General features: G+C 39.5%; 1 protein-coding gene across 1 annotated transcript in view; it reads left to right on the forward strand.

Moving 5' to 3' along the window:
• Window positions 1-1,190: 1,190 nt before the first annotated feature.
• ZSWIM5 (zinc finger SWIM-type containing 5) overlaps window positions 1,191-17,477 on the forward strand; it is a 128,733-nt gene continuing 112,446 nt past the window's right edge. Inside the window, exon 1 of the mRNA XM_039349609.1 lies at window positions 1,191-2,019. Coding sequence (XP_039205543.1) covers window positions 1,338-2,019 — 682 coding nt within the window. The 5' untranslated portion in view covers window positions 1,191-1,337. The remainder of the gene's footprint in view (window positions 2,020-17,477) is intronic.

Genomic DNA, 17,477 nt, shown 5'->3' on the forward strand with positions numbered 1-17,477 from the left:
AAGATCAGGTTTAGATCTACAAGTTTTGCTCACCAATTTATAGTTGGATTTGGAAACTTCCTGCTAGTATATACCAGAGTCTGCCGCTGGGTCTGAAGAGATATAAATGCGAAGGCCAATTAATTTCAGTAAACAATCTACATGAGTTGACTGTTATAGTGAAATAATTATACTCTACATATGCTCAATTAATCTGTGCGCTGTTCTAGAAATGGTAAATACCCAGTTACCTTCCTTTTAGTTAATCTATGTACAAATGCTTAAACAAGAAAAAAAGACGTATTCATTTTTTAAAAAGTGAACATATTGGGGCCCTTCACGTTTCAAGAGATATATTTGGGATGGAAATCATTGAAGAGATCCTTCGAAGGACATTTATTTATGTAAATAGAAATAGTGCTTGCTTGCTTTGTGGATTTCTGGAAAAACGGCCGGGTATTTAACTGTATTTACAACAGGGGGCCCTATGGAGTTCTTGCTTTTCGAGAAGGCACTTTCTCCGTGTTAAGACTTCAGTATGATTACTGGTTAAAAGAATATTAATACTATGTTGTGAGAAGTCACAAAAACTGATTTTGCGTGGTGTGAATAGAGAAGGCAAATCCGCGTTGGTACGACGGGAGACGCTTCCCTATTCGATGCCTTGTTTCTAAAGCAGGAGGTGGTGGAAAGTTCAAGCGCGTCCACCAGCCTTTGAAGTGCGGCTTAATCCTAGGTGAGAGACCCGTCAAGCCAGTAATCTCCCGAGAAAAGTCGCTGCTGGAGCCGGGCATGCCGTTTGAATCCGACTTTTATTTCCAATCAGGACGCAGCCCACGAAGGACCGCGGCGAGCAGATTCCGGAGCAGAGCTCTTGGCGCGCCGCGAAGTAATTCCCGTGAACATTGTCCCCCGCGGCAATCTTGCTTCCCTGAATACGAACAAAAGCATTCCTTCTTCTCCCCCTTTGCGGTCATTCAACGCAAAAGGAATACTCGGGAGAGGAAATCTCGGTCAGATTAAGAAGGGGAAGCGCTGTGTGAGAGTGCGGGAGGGGGGAAGAAGTCAATTCGTGAATAGACACCCCCCCCTCGCACCTACGCAGGTTGCAGACAGGAGAGAATAATTGTTCGGGAAGGGGGCTAGATGGTAGAGGCAGCGGCCACGTGACCCACCTCCCTCCCTCCCGCCGCAGGTCTCTGGGTCAGCTGCCCACACCGGGGTGCCCGTCCACCCTCCCTCCCTTCGCTTCCCCGCCGCAGTCTCCTCCCTCTACCGCCCCCCGCCCCCCGCGTTCGCAGGCGGGCGGCAGGCAGGCAGGCAGGCACCGGCTGGAACTCAGTGGGTCGGACGCAGCCATGGCGGAGGGAGGCGAGGGAGAGGAGCTACTCCGACCGCCGCTGCCCGCCGCGGGGTCGCCGGGCCCCAAGCGCCTGTGCTCGCGGGTGGTGGGGGCGGCGACGCTGCCCCGATCCGGAGGCTGCCCGGGAGGTCCCGTCGGAACGGCAGCGGCGGCGGTGGCTGCGGCGGGCGGTGGCTGCGGCGGCGGCGGGACGCGCGGCTGCTGCCCCCCGGGCGGGCCGGGCACGGGGCCTGGCTGCGGGCCGGAGGGGGCGCTGCTGCCGCTGCTGCAGCCCGAGTCGCTGCTGGACGCGGCAGCCAAGCGTGTGGCGGGCAGCTGGGCCTTCGAGCGGGTAGAGGGCCGCTTCCAGCGCATCCCGGAGCCCGTGCAGCGCCGCATCGTCTACTGGAGCTTCCCCCGCAGCGAGCGTCAGATATGCATGTACTCCAGCTTTCAGCCCGGGCGACCCAGCTGCAACGGGGCATCCGGCAGTGCCTCAGCAGCGGCGGGCAACGGCGGGACGACCGTCGGAGGAGAGGAGACCTCGGCCGCCGTCCCTGGTCCAGCTATTCCCTCGGGTGCGTCCGGTCCGGCCCCTCTGCCGGCCGCCGCCAGCGCCGCCATCTCCGAGGGGCTCCCGTTCCGCAGAGGCATCCGCCTCCTGGAGACCGGCGCCGTGGATAACGTGCTGCAAGTGGGTGAGTGAATGCCCTGCCACGGAGCGCCGAGAGGAGGTCGCTTCTTCTGCCCCGTCATTCCAGATATCTTTTCCTTTTTTCTGCCCTGTCTGCCTCCTCCTCCTCCTCCTCCTCCTCCTCCTCCCGTCTGCCCTTCCGCTGCCCTCCCTCCTGTCAAGTTCCATTCCGGTTTCGAATCTCGCCCTCCGCTTCGCTTCCCTTTCTACCTTTCTACCTTTGCCTTCTTCCTCCCACCCCTCCGTTTTATCGTCTTTCTCCCTTTCCCGTCCGTACCGCTGTGCTCCAAGATCCAGACACTCCCCCAAACACAAACACACACACACACGTACGCACACACAATCGCAGCCTTTTGTCTGCTCTGTTTGTAATTTGACAGTACTTCCCACCGCGGCCAGCTCTGAAAGCCGAGATTAGGGGTGGGAAGAGAAGGATATGTGGAATGTGTTTTATGGCAAATTGAGAAAGGAGCAAGCACTATTATTATCGTTATATTTCTGTAACGTTATTGGTAAATGGGAATGTTGCTAATGGTTGGGAGACAGACGTTGGTGGGAAGTCTCTGAAAGCATTAGGCAGTTGCCAGCTGAGTTGCTGAACTAGACAGAGTAATACACCTTTCACTCAAATTGTGCCTGTAGCATTGCTTTCTTGCCCAGCTGCTCCCAACTATCTCTTCCTTGCCGGTGAGAGTGGGGCAGCCAAAAGGCCAGATGAGGATAAGAAAAATATCATCACCTAAAAAGGCAATTTGGGAAACTGTGGAGACTATACATCACTATGGAGCCTTTAAATTGGAAGAAAATGCTGCTTTCTACCCAAAGAATCGTAACTTTCCTGGATTGTAACAAATAGTATTTCTTAGGAGAAAACAAAACATGCTTATGACAAGTACCTGTTAGTTAACATTTTACTATTCCCTTTCGTTTAATGTAAAAAGATACAGGTTTTGGTACTGCATTTTATTATTCCATTGAAAATAAAAAAGACATGAATCCTTTCACTACCTTGACATTCTGCACAAAGTTCATCATGACTACACTGATCAGAGGCTTATTATGAATGAAAACAAAGCAACAATATGAGAGAAAGTCATAAGTCGAGGACTACTCAACTGGTGCAGCACCGTTTGCAGAATGGGACTTTTGGCGGGCTCAGCAGGGCAGAGACAGCCTGGACAATTCCTATTGGCTTTTGAAAGCCAATAGAATTAGACTCTATTCAAGAGAGTCTATTCTATTGGCTTTCAAAAGCCAATAGAATAAAAGGGAGTAGCACAGCTAAGGAAAAGGGGGGGAAAATGGTGGACTGCGTTGTTTGGCGACCCCCGTGAAATGGTCATTCAACCCCAAATGGGGTCCCGACCCACAGGTTGAGAACCACTGATCTAACAGAAAATCTCATTTGCATGGTTAATAGAGATAAATGAAATGAGTGTTCTCATCAAAACTGGTATCCTGGTAGGATTTGTTTTGCAAATCTGAAATGTAAAGTTATTTGATATTGAGTCTACTGTCATTCATCAGCAACAAGATTAGCAAATCCCCTTAATTCATTTTTTGCGTCATATGATTCTTTTTTTTTAAATTGCCAATTCAAGGAAGGAAAGGTACAGTGGTACAACCTAGACTTAATCCAAAGGACAAAGATATTATACAATGATTTTGGTATCATAGTCTGGTATATTTACATGCCAAAATGGTAAAGAGATTATTTTGTTAGATTTTTTTTTCCAGACAGGAACTTTGTCCAGTTTTGATAATAGATTCTTCAGTCATTTAAGATAATTAAGAAAGGGTAAAATGAAACAATACACATAACAAAAAATGAGTCATCATAAAGACTTCATTAGAGTCTTCCTCTAATAAAATAATTGTCTACCCAATTTGATATCTTACATGATAGAACATTTCGGACTAAAGGAATAAAAAGTATTAAATTTCTTATAAAAGAATACATTAAATAAGTAATACATTTGGTATGTGAATGTTGGGGCTGGGGATTTCAGGATTGATTTAATGTATATAAGTTAATTTGGAGTGATTTTTTAAATGGCTTTTGTTGCAATAATATGTACTACCACATGGAACAATATGGGTAAATTATAAGTAGCTTGCTCTTATTTATAGGAATCTTCATGTCATGCTAAATTCTTTAGTATTCTATTATCAATATTTGCTATAACAGTTTAAAAATGCTTCCTCTAAAATGAGTACTTTTAAAACATAGGGAGTAAGTAAACAATTTATAAGTGACAAAAATTATTTCAGTCTCTTAATTATAATAATGATTTATCTATCTAAATCACAAAGACACATTTCTTCAATATGGAAAAGAAAAGCTTAAATTTGTAAAGGTGTTTCACTAGTACAACCATGTTCAGTTTCAGCGTAAATCAAATTACATAGGCCTGTTGATGCTTACAGCCAAAGTATGGGCATTGTTACAATAACTTGGCCATTTTATAATTCCATGATTAGTTCAAATACCTTGAGACTTGCAGATAGTAACAAAACTTCTTATTTTGCTAGGTTCTGTATTAATAAATATAAACTTTGAATGCAGACTGGTCTTTGTTAAGAGTTTTTTAAATGGATTACTCAGCACTGACAGTGATAGTTTACTTGTTGAACAATGAACCATGACTATGTGTGCTTCATGTAGGTATATAGCCTATTCCCATGATACTAAACAAAGGTTTTCAGTTTACACTGATGCTCTATCTCAGTTTTTTTTAAAAAAAATTCCAAATCTTAAATTTTAATTCATAATAGGGTTGGAGAAAGAGATGAAAAATTGCTTACTTAATAGGGGAAGGAGTTAGTGTTTATTTACTGTAGGCTGTTTGCCAGACAGGGGCTGAGCAATAATTAAATAAAACAAACATGGTCTGAGGTGATAGATGTTTATTTTGTGCAGGTGGTGGGGCATAGCTCATTCTGTATCTCTACAGGAAACCACATTTTTTAATGTAAAGAGAGGCATAAACCTAACCAGCAAAGAAATTTGTTAGGCCTAGAAATATTTGCACTGAAATTGGAAATTTGATGCTTGGATATATTTAATGGAATCATTATATTTTAATGGAAAAAAATCCTACCTATGAAATCAGTTCAGTTGCCAATTTATAATAAACACTACCTGTGGTTCTGCATTTCCTTATGTTGCTATACAACCAATGTATTTTTATGTCTCTTCATACCTGGTAAAATCATGTGAATAGAAAATAAATATTGTTTCAAAGGAATACAGACATTTATAAAACAAATAGTGGTATATTTATGCTAAAGCAATAAAAAAATAACAGAGGTGGACAGGATAAAATAATTTTTGCATTTAACCTTTTGGTACCTACCATTAGGGACAGTTTATTGCTGTTTCATATTTGGAAAAGCAAACACTGTTTCACTTTAATTTTACAATCATTAAATTTTCATATTCAGAAAGCTGTTGGACACAAGCATCTTTATCTTTTAATAAGCATATAATAATACATATTTAGTTTTGTGTAGCAGTGGTGGTAGTATTTAAAAAATACTAGATGCATTAAAAGATGAAAGTACACAGCATCTTAACATGAAACATTAATGTCTGGTGGGATTTTCTGGAAATCCAAAACATGAGGATATTAATATTTAGTAAGCTAATTTTCATATTTTTTCTGCAATTGTGTAAATGGAGACTATTTTTAAAAAAACAGATATATTCAAACTTTGCAGTGCTAAAGTAATAAGTATATTTGTGTCACCCCTGTTAAGGATTTCATTTAGTTAGAACTGGGAAAGAAATAAATATAGCATTTACTGAAAGATGTGTAACTTTCATGAGATACCTTATGCTCAGGTTTACTTTTAGCTGGGCTACTGTAGATTAGCTTCTCTCTTAACTGCCTAATATTTTTACCCATTTTGAAAGGTTAGGAATTTATAATGTTAAAAATGCAGTATTGAACTTTGATAACAGAGAAGTATATATAGACACTCCAGAGACTGCAGATATATTCTTATACATCATGTCATGTAAGTGTGATAGGCAGTATAGAAATTTGATAAATAAATAAATGTTATGCCAGAAATCATGAGCTGGTGGGAAACCATTTGCCAATTGCAGTACTGCTGTGATTGACAGATATTTTTGACAGATGGCTTAAGTAGATCCACAGATTTAGCCCTCTGTCAAAACTTTCTCCAGGCTTTATTTGTCACTCTGACGGTATAAGCTTGCTGTGGCTTTAAAAATATTTTGCAACTCATTTCTAAATTTCTCATGTTTCTCCTGGAAGCAATGACCTACAATTTGAGAACTCCTATTCAGTGGAGCTGTTGCTATTATATATAGTTAATTAGCTATTCAAAATATTAGAATGAACATATTTAACGTAATATAGTTTTTTTGGCTAACTTTCATGCTTAAAAGCTTGTATTGTATTGATTTTTGTTATACAGTTTATAGAATCATAATCAAGTTGGAAATTAAAACATCCCAGCTGGTTGAACACATCCAAAAGAGAGCTCAGCATCTTGTGGGTAATTAGTTCTAAACTGCTGTGATAGAATTTTTTTTCTTAATGTTCAATGGAAAACTGCTTTCCTAGAACTTAAATCCATTATTCTTTGTCTGACATTTTGGAACAAGAGAGAACATGTGGACCTTCTTCTATACAGTTGTACCTGGGTACTTGTTAATTGGTTCTGGGAGGTATGATAAGTACCAAAAACAAAGGGTACTAAACAAATTTTTCTCATAAAGAACAATGCAAATAAATTCCAAACCAATGACAAGGCACATTTTTAAGGCAATATGTAAAAAGATAGGGATGGTTACATGAGAAATAAACCTAAGAATTAATAAATACTTAGATTAAATAAAATAAAAACTTTACCTATACTGATGAGAAAAATAGCCCCCAAATACACAAAATAACCACAGAAGGTAAGATAAGGCTGCAAGGGGATGTGCACGGGGCAAGAGCTACCATGTGATTATTGCGTCACCCTTTGCTTTGGCTGGTAAGGGTAGCGAGTCACCAGGCAGCCGACATTGAAAAGTTTTAGCTTGCGTGTTGAATACCAAATAAATGATGAGTACTGGGACAAATTTTTCTTGTCAAAATGCGTTGAGTACCAAATTCGATGAGTTTCAAAGCAGTTGAGTACTGAGGTACCACTGTATATCATTATTTAAGGTATTATCATATCCCTCATTTCGAAGTTAAAATTACTACATCCCAGCTTCTTCAATGAGTATTCACAGGACTTCATTTCTAGTCTCTTGGTATCCTTATTGTCCTTTGTGAAACTTTTTCCATGTTTAGTTAGTTATTTAACTGATTTATATGACAGTCCTCTTGCCATGTGACCTTGGGTGGCTAGCAAAGTGAAAAGAATTAATAGAAAGTCGTCCTAAAGGTGCTTTTTGAAAAAGCAACTGGACTTTGTTTTTTCCTTGAAGATGTTTTCCTTCTCGTCCAAGAAGCTTCTTCAGTTCTGGAAAAGCTTCTTGAATGAGAAGCAAACCATTTTCGAGGAAAAAAACAAAGTCCAGTTGCCTTTTGAAAAAGCAACTTTGGGACAACCATGACCTGGATGCCTGAGAATCTCCATAGACATTAATAGAAAGTTGTAAAATAATAAATAATAAGGTAAAATATATTGTGCAGGGGATCAGACACACAACACATATCTGATTCATCTGCTTTCCTCAGACAGTACCTACAAAAAAGTCCGGTCTTCGGGTCCTTCATAAAGGCTGACAGGGATTGGGCCAGTCACATTTGGGGTTGTTGAGGGGGCCTGGAGAAGAGATTGTTCCATAGGGCAGATGCTGAGAGAGTGAAGATATACTTTATGGTTCCTATATATTGGCATTATTTGGTGGGTTTATATTATCTGATGGATAATATAGAATGGGCAAAGACAATAGTAGACAAATAACCCAGATATAATAAGGGCTTCATAGGAGAATCCTTTCAGTGAATCCTTAGTGTAATGACCAGAACTTGGAAGAAAAATCTGACCAAAAACGAATAAAGTATAACTATCATTTCTTATGCTTTGGAAAATGTATGTCCCTTGATGTGATCCAAAACTGTAGTTGCTTCTTTGTTTGGTCTTTTGCAATAACATCATATTGCTGCCTCATATGCAATTTTCAACCAACAATTATTCTGAGGTAATAATAATACCAAGTACCATTACCAAATTATGTATCCCCCTTACTACAGCTAAGTTGTTGAATTTTGTTTCCAAAGTGAAAAGCTGTGCACAAAATTTGTGTTAACTTTAATTCCATTAATTTCAACCACTGACTCTGCAAAGATTGTACAAGTACTGTACTCCTCGACTTAAAACAGTTTGTTTAGTGACTGTGGTTTGAATTTTTGTAGTTGAATTTTTCTGCACTTGAAGTACCATATGCTTCTACTCTAGAGAATATTAAATGTGTTTTTCATAAGAGGTATTGTACGGATGAAGTCTGTAGCAGGGAGAGGCAGAAAAATATATGTATCTGGCTAATTTACATTTGCTCAGTGAGGAATATTTGATTCCTGTAGATAATTATCCTGATGAATTGAAAAAAATTGACATAATTAGGAAATGAATTTAGACATCTTTAGGGTTCTGATTCCAGGGTTCTGATAAAAAATATACCGTAGTCAATTCTCTGAAATATGCCTGACTCAGATTATATAACGTCAGCATTCCAACATTTTGACATATTGTGGGCTTTTGAGGACTGTTGGTTAAGTAAAATTTTTGTCTGAGCATTTTTAGTTCCTCGGGAACTAGTAAACAGATTTTGCAGATTTTTGTATTGTTAGTAAAACCTCTCATCTCATACCTAATTTACTAGATATGAAAATGAGACCAAAGAAATACTAGACAGGGAGTCTTCGAGTTATGGCTCTTTGTTCAGCAACTGTTCAAAGTTATAAAGAAACTTGTGGCCTGCTCTCAAAGTTCCAATCACTTTGATGGCCCCAAAGTCACGTGAACAAAATTTGGACACTTGGCAACTGGCTCACATTTATATTGGCTGTGGCAGACACGTGATCACCAACTCCTCTGCTGACTTCCCTCAAGTAAAGTCAGTGGGGAAGCCAACGGCGGGGGGGGGGGGGAATGACAAGTCATTTGGGTAAATCTCCCCTCCCTCCCACCTTTCTTCACTCACACACACCATCCCCTTCACTTATTTACACCCACCAGCCCTGTCCTTCCCCACCCTCCCTGCATTTGTGCATAGACATGTATCCACCAGCTCTCTCCTTCCCTGGACTTTCCTGCGCTCGCACACAGGCATGCTCCCACTAGCATCCTCCTTCCCTGGCCTCCTTGAGCTCACACACAGACATGGACCCACCAGCACCCTCCTTCCCTGCGTCTTCTTGTGTTTACATACAAACATACATGCACCTCTCACACTGTTTTCCCAACCTCCATGCACTTGTATACATGCATCCCACACCCTCTTTCACACACATGCATGTACCCCACACCTTCTTTCATACCCTCCTGAAGTTCACTCTGCAGTGCAGCACTCTCCAATTTGTGTATATCCTGCATTGTGCCTCCCAGGGCCTCCTTCACCCCTTCTGTAGCACCCATCTGGTCCTTATCTAAGGCTGCCTTTGCATCCTACTTCACAACCTGAAGGACTGCCTAGATAGATGATTGGTGGAATTTGGTTAACAACTGTAACAGGGAATGCCAGGATTGCCATCACTAAGCGATGCACTCATGCATCATTCAGGGACAGCAATCCCAGTCCCCATTGCCATTGTAACTAAAGGACTACCTGCACATGTATACAGTGTAGCCCTTCTTAAACCATTTTCAGCTTTGAACATTATTCAGTGTTAAACTACATTGAATTTTTATCTTATCACTCTGACATTTGACTTCTTTTGGAAGTATCCAACACATTCTCCCAACATATTTGATTCTGCTTTTCTCTCAACTGTCTGCTTCTTTCCAAGAATAATTTTTGGGGAGTTCTTTCAGGGTCAGTAATGAGAAGAAGAAGGGGCAATTAGAGGGTGAAATAGGAAAGGGATAATAAAGAAATAGGATATATGTAAGCATCAGTTTGGAAAGCAGTAGTCCTTTTCTAATGGAGAGTCCAATGAGCAACACAGCTCTTATTGGCAGTCCATAGTAGCATATGATATATGAGCACCTTTTTCAGTTGATTGGGTACTGTATCAAATGTTCTATGGCACAAAGAACAGAACTTACACTCTATTGCTTTGTTAGTAAAAATATCACTGTTATTTTTCTTTATAGGTAGTTCTCAACTTATAACCATAATTGAGTCCAAAATTTCTGTTGTTAAGTGAGACAGTTGTTAAGTTAATTTTGCCCCATATTATGAGTTTTCTTCCCACAGTTGTTAGTGAATCACTGCAGTTGTTAAGTTAGTAACACGGTTGTTAAGTGAATCTGGCTTCCCCATTGATTTTGCTTGTCAGAAGACTGCAGAAGGTGGTCACATGACCCAGGGACACTGCAATTGTCATAAACATGAGTCTGTTGCCAGGCATCTGAATTTTGATCACATGACCATGGGGATGCTGCAATGGTCATAAGTGTGAAAACAGTCATAAGTCAGTTTTTTCAGTGCTGTTGTAACTAAATGAACAGTTGTAAGTCGAGGACTACCTGTATCTAGAAACAAGGAAGAAATATTGTCTTCACCTTCTATGGAAAGAGAAATCTTATGACTTTACAAATATAGATTTGCGTAATGGATATTTATGATGGTGATGGGGAATCATAGCACGCAGTTAGTTGATGTGGTTAATATGTTCTTTGAATTTCCTATTATTTTTGTTTTCATCTAATTTATAGGTCTACATGTTATATGACCTGTATTTGTGTAAATAGCAAGTGTGTCTAGAAGAAACCCACTGGAATGATGCCACATAGATAAAAGGGGCTCCATTGTAGATCCCACTCCTGATGTTCCTGGATATGTATTGGCAGTGAAAAATCCTCTGCAGTTGAACCTTGTGTGAAGAGGATGGGCAGACACAGGAAAATTAATGTTTCTACATATTTAATAATTATGCAGGACAAGAAGTTTCAACAGTTGATTTTCATACAAGCTGTACTTCCTGTTCAGTGTTAAAGGGACCCCTTACACCATTTTGCATCCAGGCATCCTATGAATGCAGCCTTAGCTTAACAGAGCTCATTTTTATAATTGTAGCAGATTTCAGCTCTCACGGCAATGGAATTTATTTCTGGTTAAGTACACCTTTGTGTTTCCTCTAGGCAATATTTTACATTTTAACCTTCTTTGGTTTAACAACAATTACAGGTTACTTATCCTGAACACATTTTGTAAGGATTAAGTTTCACTAAACTACATCAACAGAAAACCTTTTTTGACTACTGTACTAGACCTGTTTGGGTGAGGATGTAATGATATAAAGCAAGGAGTAAGAGTCTATGTTATTCTACAAAGCAACTTTGAGGAGAAAATAGTTAAATATAATGTTTTAACGGCTTAGTGACATTGCAATAGATGTAGTCTTCGAGTCACAATGGTATTTGAAATTAAAATTTCTGATGCTAAGTGGGTTGCAGGGCTAAGTGAGTTGCTCCTGGTTTACTGACCTTTTTATCATAGTTGTTAAGCGAATTACCTCAGTTATTAAGTTAATCACATGGACATTAAGTGAATCTGGCTCCACCCATTGTCGGAAACCTGCTGGAAAGATCACATATGGCAACCACATGACTTTGGGATGATGTAAATACATGCCGGGTGCCAAGCACCCAAATTTTGATCATAGGACTGTGGGGATGCTGCAACCGTTGTAAGTGTGAGGACTGGTCCTGTCGCTTTTTTCTGTGCTGTTGTAACTTCAAATGGCTGTTAAATTGATGGCTGTAAGTCAAGGACTACCTTTATTAGATCAGTCTTCTCAGAGATAAATCAATTGGTTTAATGGAATTTATCCTGGAAATGTACAGTATTGAATATAGATACCTCTAGATGGGCTATTTATACTTGTCCAAAGACACAAAACAAACAGGATTATAGGTTGCTAGAGTTAAGCAAGTCATAAATTCCTATTGTTTTCTGTAGAAGATTAAATCAAAGGCTTTAATTCTTCCATTAAATTTAATAGGGTGCTATGATTTAAATATTCTGTTTGCAGTTTTGACAATTAAATATTCATAATTCAGGCTTTAGAAACAGATCTAAGTTGTTCTTTTATGTAAAAAAACCAGCTTTGTCTCAATGCATCTGATAAAAGGTCTTAGGATTTTAAAAATTTACGGGCTAACTTTAATTCTTTTTCTTATTAAATGATTAAATAATAATAAATAATTTTAATAATAAAATAATAATTCTTATTAAAGTCAGCGTTTAATTTAAAATATGTAATCTGGAGAGATTTGTCATATAACAAAATGTAACATTTTATAAAGAAAAAGTATAATTAAAAATATGTAAATAATTTCCATGACTGTTTTCTTGGGAACATCTAGGTCAAATTATGCAAATATGTGTTTGGATGCTGTAGGTAGTTCTTAATTGTAATGTAGCACTTGTTCTTTACTGTTGTGAAGCTATGGGCCAAATTCCAATGTAGTCTATACTGTATATTGTATTGTATTTAAGTGCAAAATAATGCATTTAAATGAAGCCATTTTATTTTGCACTTTGCAAGCAATAAAACTGGGAAGAGGAATGTTGAGCAATGTTAAGGGATGGAGCAGATTTGGGGGAAGAAGTGGAACAGTTTTGTCTAAAGCAGACCTAGAACTTGCTGTCTCCTGATTCCTAGGCCAGTAGCTATGTGCTTTGCTTTATTGTTTGTTTTCTGCTGTATACCATCCAGAGTCACATTGTTTGAGTTGGGCAACCTTATACATTCATTGAGTCAATAAATAATAGGACAACCTATAGTCTCTGGAGAAGTCTGTAATGCAGGGAAAGATAGAAGGAGAAGAAGACAAACAGCAGAAAGTGGTATAAACTCAGTAACAGTGGCAAAGGGGATACCCTTGGAAGACCTGAAGGGCCAAATTGGGGACAGGTCTCTCTATGTGATTGCTAAGAGGCAACACCATCTTGATGACACATAATCATTCAATCAATCAATCAACTTTAGGTCAAGTAGTTTTCAGAATGTTTTCTCCTTTGCTCTTACCATTCTAAAATCCTTTCCTTGTTTCTAGCTTCATTGTTATATAAGTAGAGAAGAATCTTTTGGTGACTAAGTGCTACACCTAACAGTTTTTGTAGCCCAAGGGCTATATTAGGATATGCTGCAAGGTATTGGGGGATATATGCCATGCCATGTGGCTGTGGCAAAGTTGTTTTTTGTTTTTTGTTTGCTTTTTTCTTTGTTTTCAGGGGGAGTTTGATGAGATTTCTTTTTCATTATTAAAATAAAAGGTTTCTTATTTGTAATTACATTGGGTTTTTTATTATTGTTAAGCATGATCTAGGGCAGTGTTTCTCAACCTTGACAATTTTAAGGCATGTGGACTTCAACTCCCAGAATTCCACAGCCAGCATTGCTGGCTGTGGAATTCTGGGAGTTGAAGTCCACATGCCTTAAAATTGTCAAGGTTGAGAAACACTGATCTAGGGATTATAGTAGTATATGTTTCAAGATCAAATAGTTGAAAATTCTGCTGCCGGTTTTCAACAGAAATCTGGCTTCCAGGTGCCCATCCAAAGATGGTTGGTTCCTGTGTCTTGATGGTTTAAATGTTTTAAATAGTGTTTGGCTTTCTTGCCTCTTCATTCTCCAGTGCTCTGTGCTTCTTTCATAACTGGATTCAGAGTCTCTCTGTTCACACAGGGCTGCTTTACACGTCTTTGCAAGCCATGAACAGCAGCAGTTGTCTGCAGGCCCAAATTTTGCTTTTGTTTTCAAACTAGTCTCTGTCTTATTAGGGACTGTTGTTAATATCTCTTGCCACAATCATTAGAACAGGGCTTTTCAACCTTTTCACCCATTGTACCACTTTTAGGATATGGCAACATCCAAGTACCACCAGTCACATAGCAAGGTGTCAAAAACTTGATGACCAAAAAAAAAGGAAAAAAGTGATAAAGTACAGGTAGTCCTCGACTTACAACAGTTCGCTTAGTTACTGTTCGAAGTTACAATGGCACTGAAAAAGTGCCCCCCAAGTTACAGCCGAGCAAGACACCTATCTGCCTGCCCGGCCACGCTCTTCTTCCTGTCCGAGGTTTTCATTGTTGTGAGCATTTCTGTTGAGGATTGGCAGCGGGGGTGGAGTGGGGGGTTGTTTGGTTTTTATCCCCCCACCCCGTCTGCAGCAGGTTTTGATCACTTCACATGACCCTGGGACACTGTGACCGTCATAAATATGAATCATTTGCCAAGCATCTGAATGTAAATCACAAGACCCTGAAGATGCTGCAACATTCCAGCTGATCGACGCTTCTTCTGGGCTCAGCAGAAGTGCCAGGATCAGCGCTGAGCTCCTGCTGGAGACTTGTGCTGATCCTGGCGCTTCCACTGAGCCCTGACAGCCCTGCAGCTCCAGCTATCTCTCGCTCAGGCTTGTGTGGTGCTGCCACCGGTTCAGTTCATTCCCCTCCCCCCACTACCACTTTTCTAGGATGGTCGCGTACCACCTGCCAGGTGCCAATGTACCTGTACCACTGGTTGAAAAGTCCTGCATTAGAAGACTCATAACGTTCATGTTAGAGAACCTCTGATAATGAGTGAGTCCCTCACAGGCAACAGATGGTTCTTGAGAGACCAAGAGAGAAATAAGCATGATTCAGCACTGCAGTACTAGAACAGTCAAAAATACAATATCTTTTTCCACGTACTTTCAAAATACGAAAGATTTAGTATGCCTATTTTGTACATAATGAATCTCTCTCTCCCATTCCTCTCGGTCTTTTTTTCTCTCTCTCTCATGCACACCCGCACAATTTATCTATTTATCTGTTTATGTCTATCTGTCTGTCTGTCTGTCTGTCTGTCTATTTCCCATCTTTATTATTTTTGTAAATCAAGGCAGTGAATACACACAATACTCCTTCCTCCTCCTATTTTCCTCACTACAACAACCCTGCGAGGTGAATTAGGCTGAGAAAGAGTGACTGGCCCAAAATCATCCAGCCAGTTTTCATGCCTAAGTATGGAAGTAGAATTCATAATCTCCTGGCTTCTAGCTTGGTACCTTAACCACTAGACCAGTGATGGCAAACCTGTGGCACGGGTGCCAGAGGCGGCACTCAGAGCCCTCTCTGTGGGCACGTGCACCATTGCCCCAGTTCTAGGCCTTCATCTGAGTTTTATAAAACCTTTTCGCTTTAGGCCTCCGCCGCTGCGTATAAAAAAAAGGTTCAATCAATCAGTCAATTTCAACTTCTTGCGGGGGGAAAAAAAGATCTTGCAAAGTTGGAATTGATTGATTGAACTTTTTAGTCCCACCTAGTCTGCTGTTACCACTGCAGCCACGCCCACCCAATGGGCACATCCACCCAATGGGCCACACCCACCCGGCACCCGACGATGCATAAATAGGTTTTGGGTTGCAGTTTGGGCACTTGGTCTCTAAAAGGTTCGCCATCACTGCACTAGACCAAAGTGATCTACTTTTTTTTTAATTTAATAAGTATAATATGTTATCATTTTTTCCTGAAGCCAGTGGTTGTAATGTAGTACATCTGAAGGTGTATAGGTTCCCTGAAAAGCAATAATCCCTGAATTTAAAAAAAATTGTGATTAAAAAAAACTATGAGTACAAAGCACAAATGACATAAAAGAGGTTGAAAAATTGTGAAAACACCAATGGATATTATTCTTTCACCTTTTTATTCCTTGAAAAGTACATATTCATTAACTATTTCAAGAGTCTTCTTGTGAGAGATAAATGTTCATATTTTTGTTTGTTCATGAATGTGCTAGATGTCAATATGCCATAATTAGCATTTTGTGAACTTTGTTTATCAATGTTGTCATTGTAAACTAGAAATCAGAAGATAAAATAAAATATGCATTTGTTTATCTATATTTGGGCTCATCTTCTGGCACAGTGGAGCCTGAGCAATTGTGTTAATCCACTCTCAGCTGATGACATCCACAAGTCACGTTTCGGGCCCCTAAAGGGAGTAAAAATGCTCATGCGCTTGATTAGCAGAGGTCAGGGTGGAATTCTACAGACTGCTAGCATTGGGCAGCCTTAATTGCCAGTCTCTGTACATACTTTGCCTGTTTCAGTAGAATAAATGTCTAAATACTAAATATGGGCCTTTAGAAACTAGAATGAACTGCATATCTGAGTTTTGGACAAAGTGAAGAAAGAACTGCTCCCAATCGTATGTTCAAAACTTCACTCTGATTAGTAAGCAATTCCTTCTAATGTCAGACAAGCTGTATGTGGGAAAAAAGTGTTTGTGTATGAGTAAATTGCAAATACAAGTTAACATGTTAAAATGTTTACATACTTCTTAGTTAAAATGTAGAAACTAGAAAATATAATAGCATATCACGTATACACTCACTTAAAAGCTGTGCTTTCAAGCCAGTTTTGATTTCTAGTGATTCCTCGCTGCATTTTTCAGAAGTGGTTTGTCATTGCCTTTTTTCTCTGGTTGAGAGAGAATAGCTGTCTCAAAATTACTTGGTTTTATATCTAAGGTAGAACTATAACTCATAATCTGTCAGTTTCTAGACTGCTGCCTTAATCACTACCCCAAACAAGCTCTAGATATAGTACTTACAAATTAAAATATAATTTGCTAGTCACTAGTCAGTGGTAATAGTGATTGATAATTTGTAAGCACTTAAAATTGTTTATTGTTTAAAATGTTATTTCAATGTAAGAAAACTTAAAAATAAAACATTACACACAAAAAATATTTAGGTACTGAAGCCCCCTCTTCTCCCTCTTCTGTCTTTCTTCTGTGGATATATTTTGAACTTATTTAAATTTTAATTATGGACAGTCCTTTACTTATGAACAGCTTACATTCTGAGAGGCTGTTTGTAAGTCACATTTTGTTTGTCCAACTAAGTATAAAAAATATGCACAGTACAGTTTTTTCCTCACATAGGTGGTGCTTACATTTAATTCCAGACATACTATAATTCACAATCACTACACAAAAAAAGATTATCGCAAATTAAACACTACGAGATCAGCAAACAGATAGGAATGGATAGCAAGCAAAATGGCACACACTCCGCTTCCCAAAGCATAATGGTGCTGCCAAGCATTCGTATGCAATGCATTGTAAACTAATCCTTTTCTGTCTTTTCCCGCCTTCCAGGATCTTCTAGGCTGGAGTTGCAAATTGGTTTGTTCATATCAGTGAAAGTTCATAACTCACAAGTTTGTAAATAAGGGACTGTTTGTACTATTAATTTTAAAATTGAAATTTTTATAAATGTAATAATTGTCATGAACCTTGTATGGCCTGAAACCCAGCAGATATTAATTAAAACT

Source organism: Crotalus tigris, unplaced genomic scaffold (genome assembly GCF_016545835.1).
Source record: "Crotalus tigris isolate CLP2741 ecotype Arizona unplaced genomic scaffold, ASM1654583v1 scf7180000018299.754606, whole genome shotgun sequence".
Taxonomy (NCBI): Eukaryota; Metazoa; Chordata; class Lepidosauria; order Squamata; family Viperidae; genus Crotalus; species Crotalus tigris.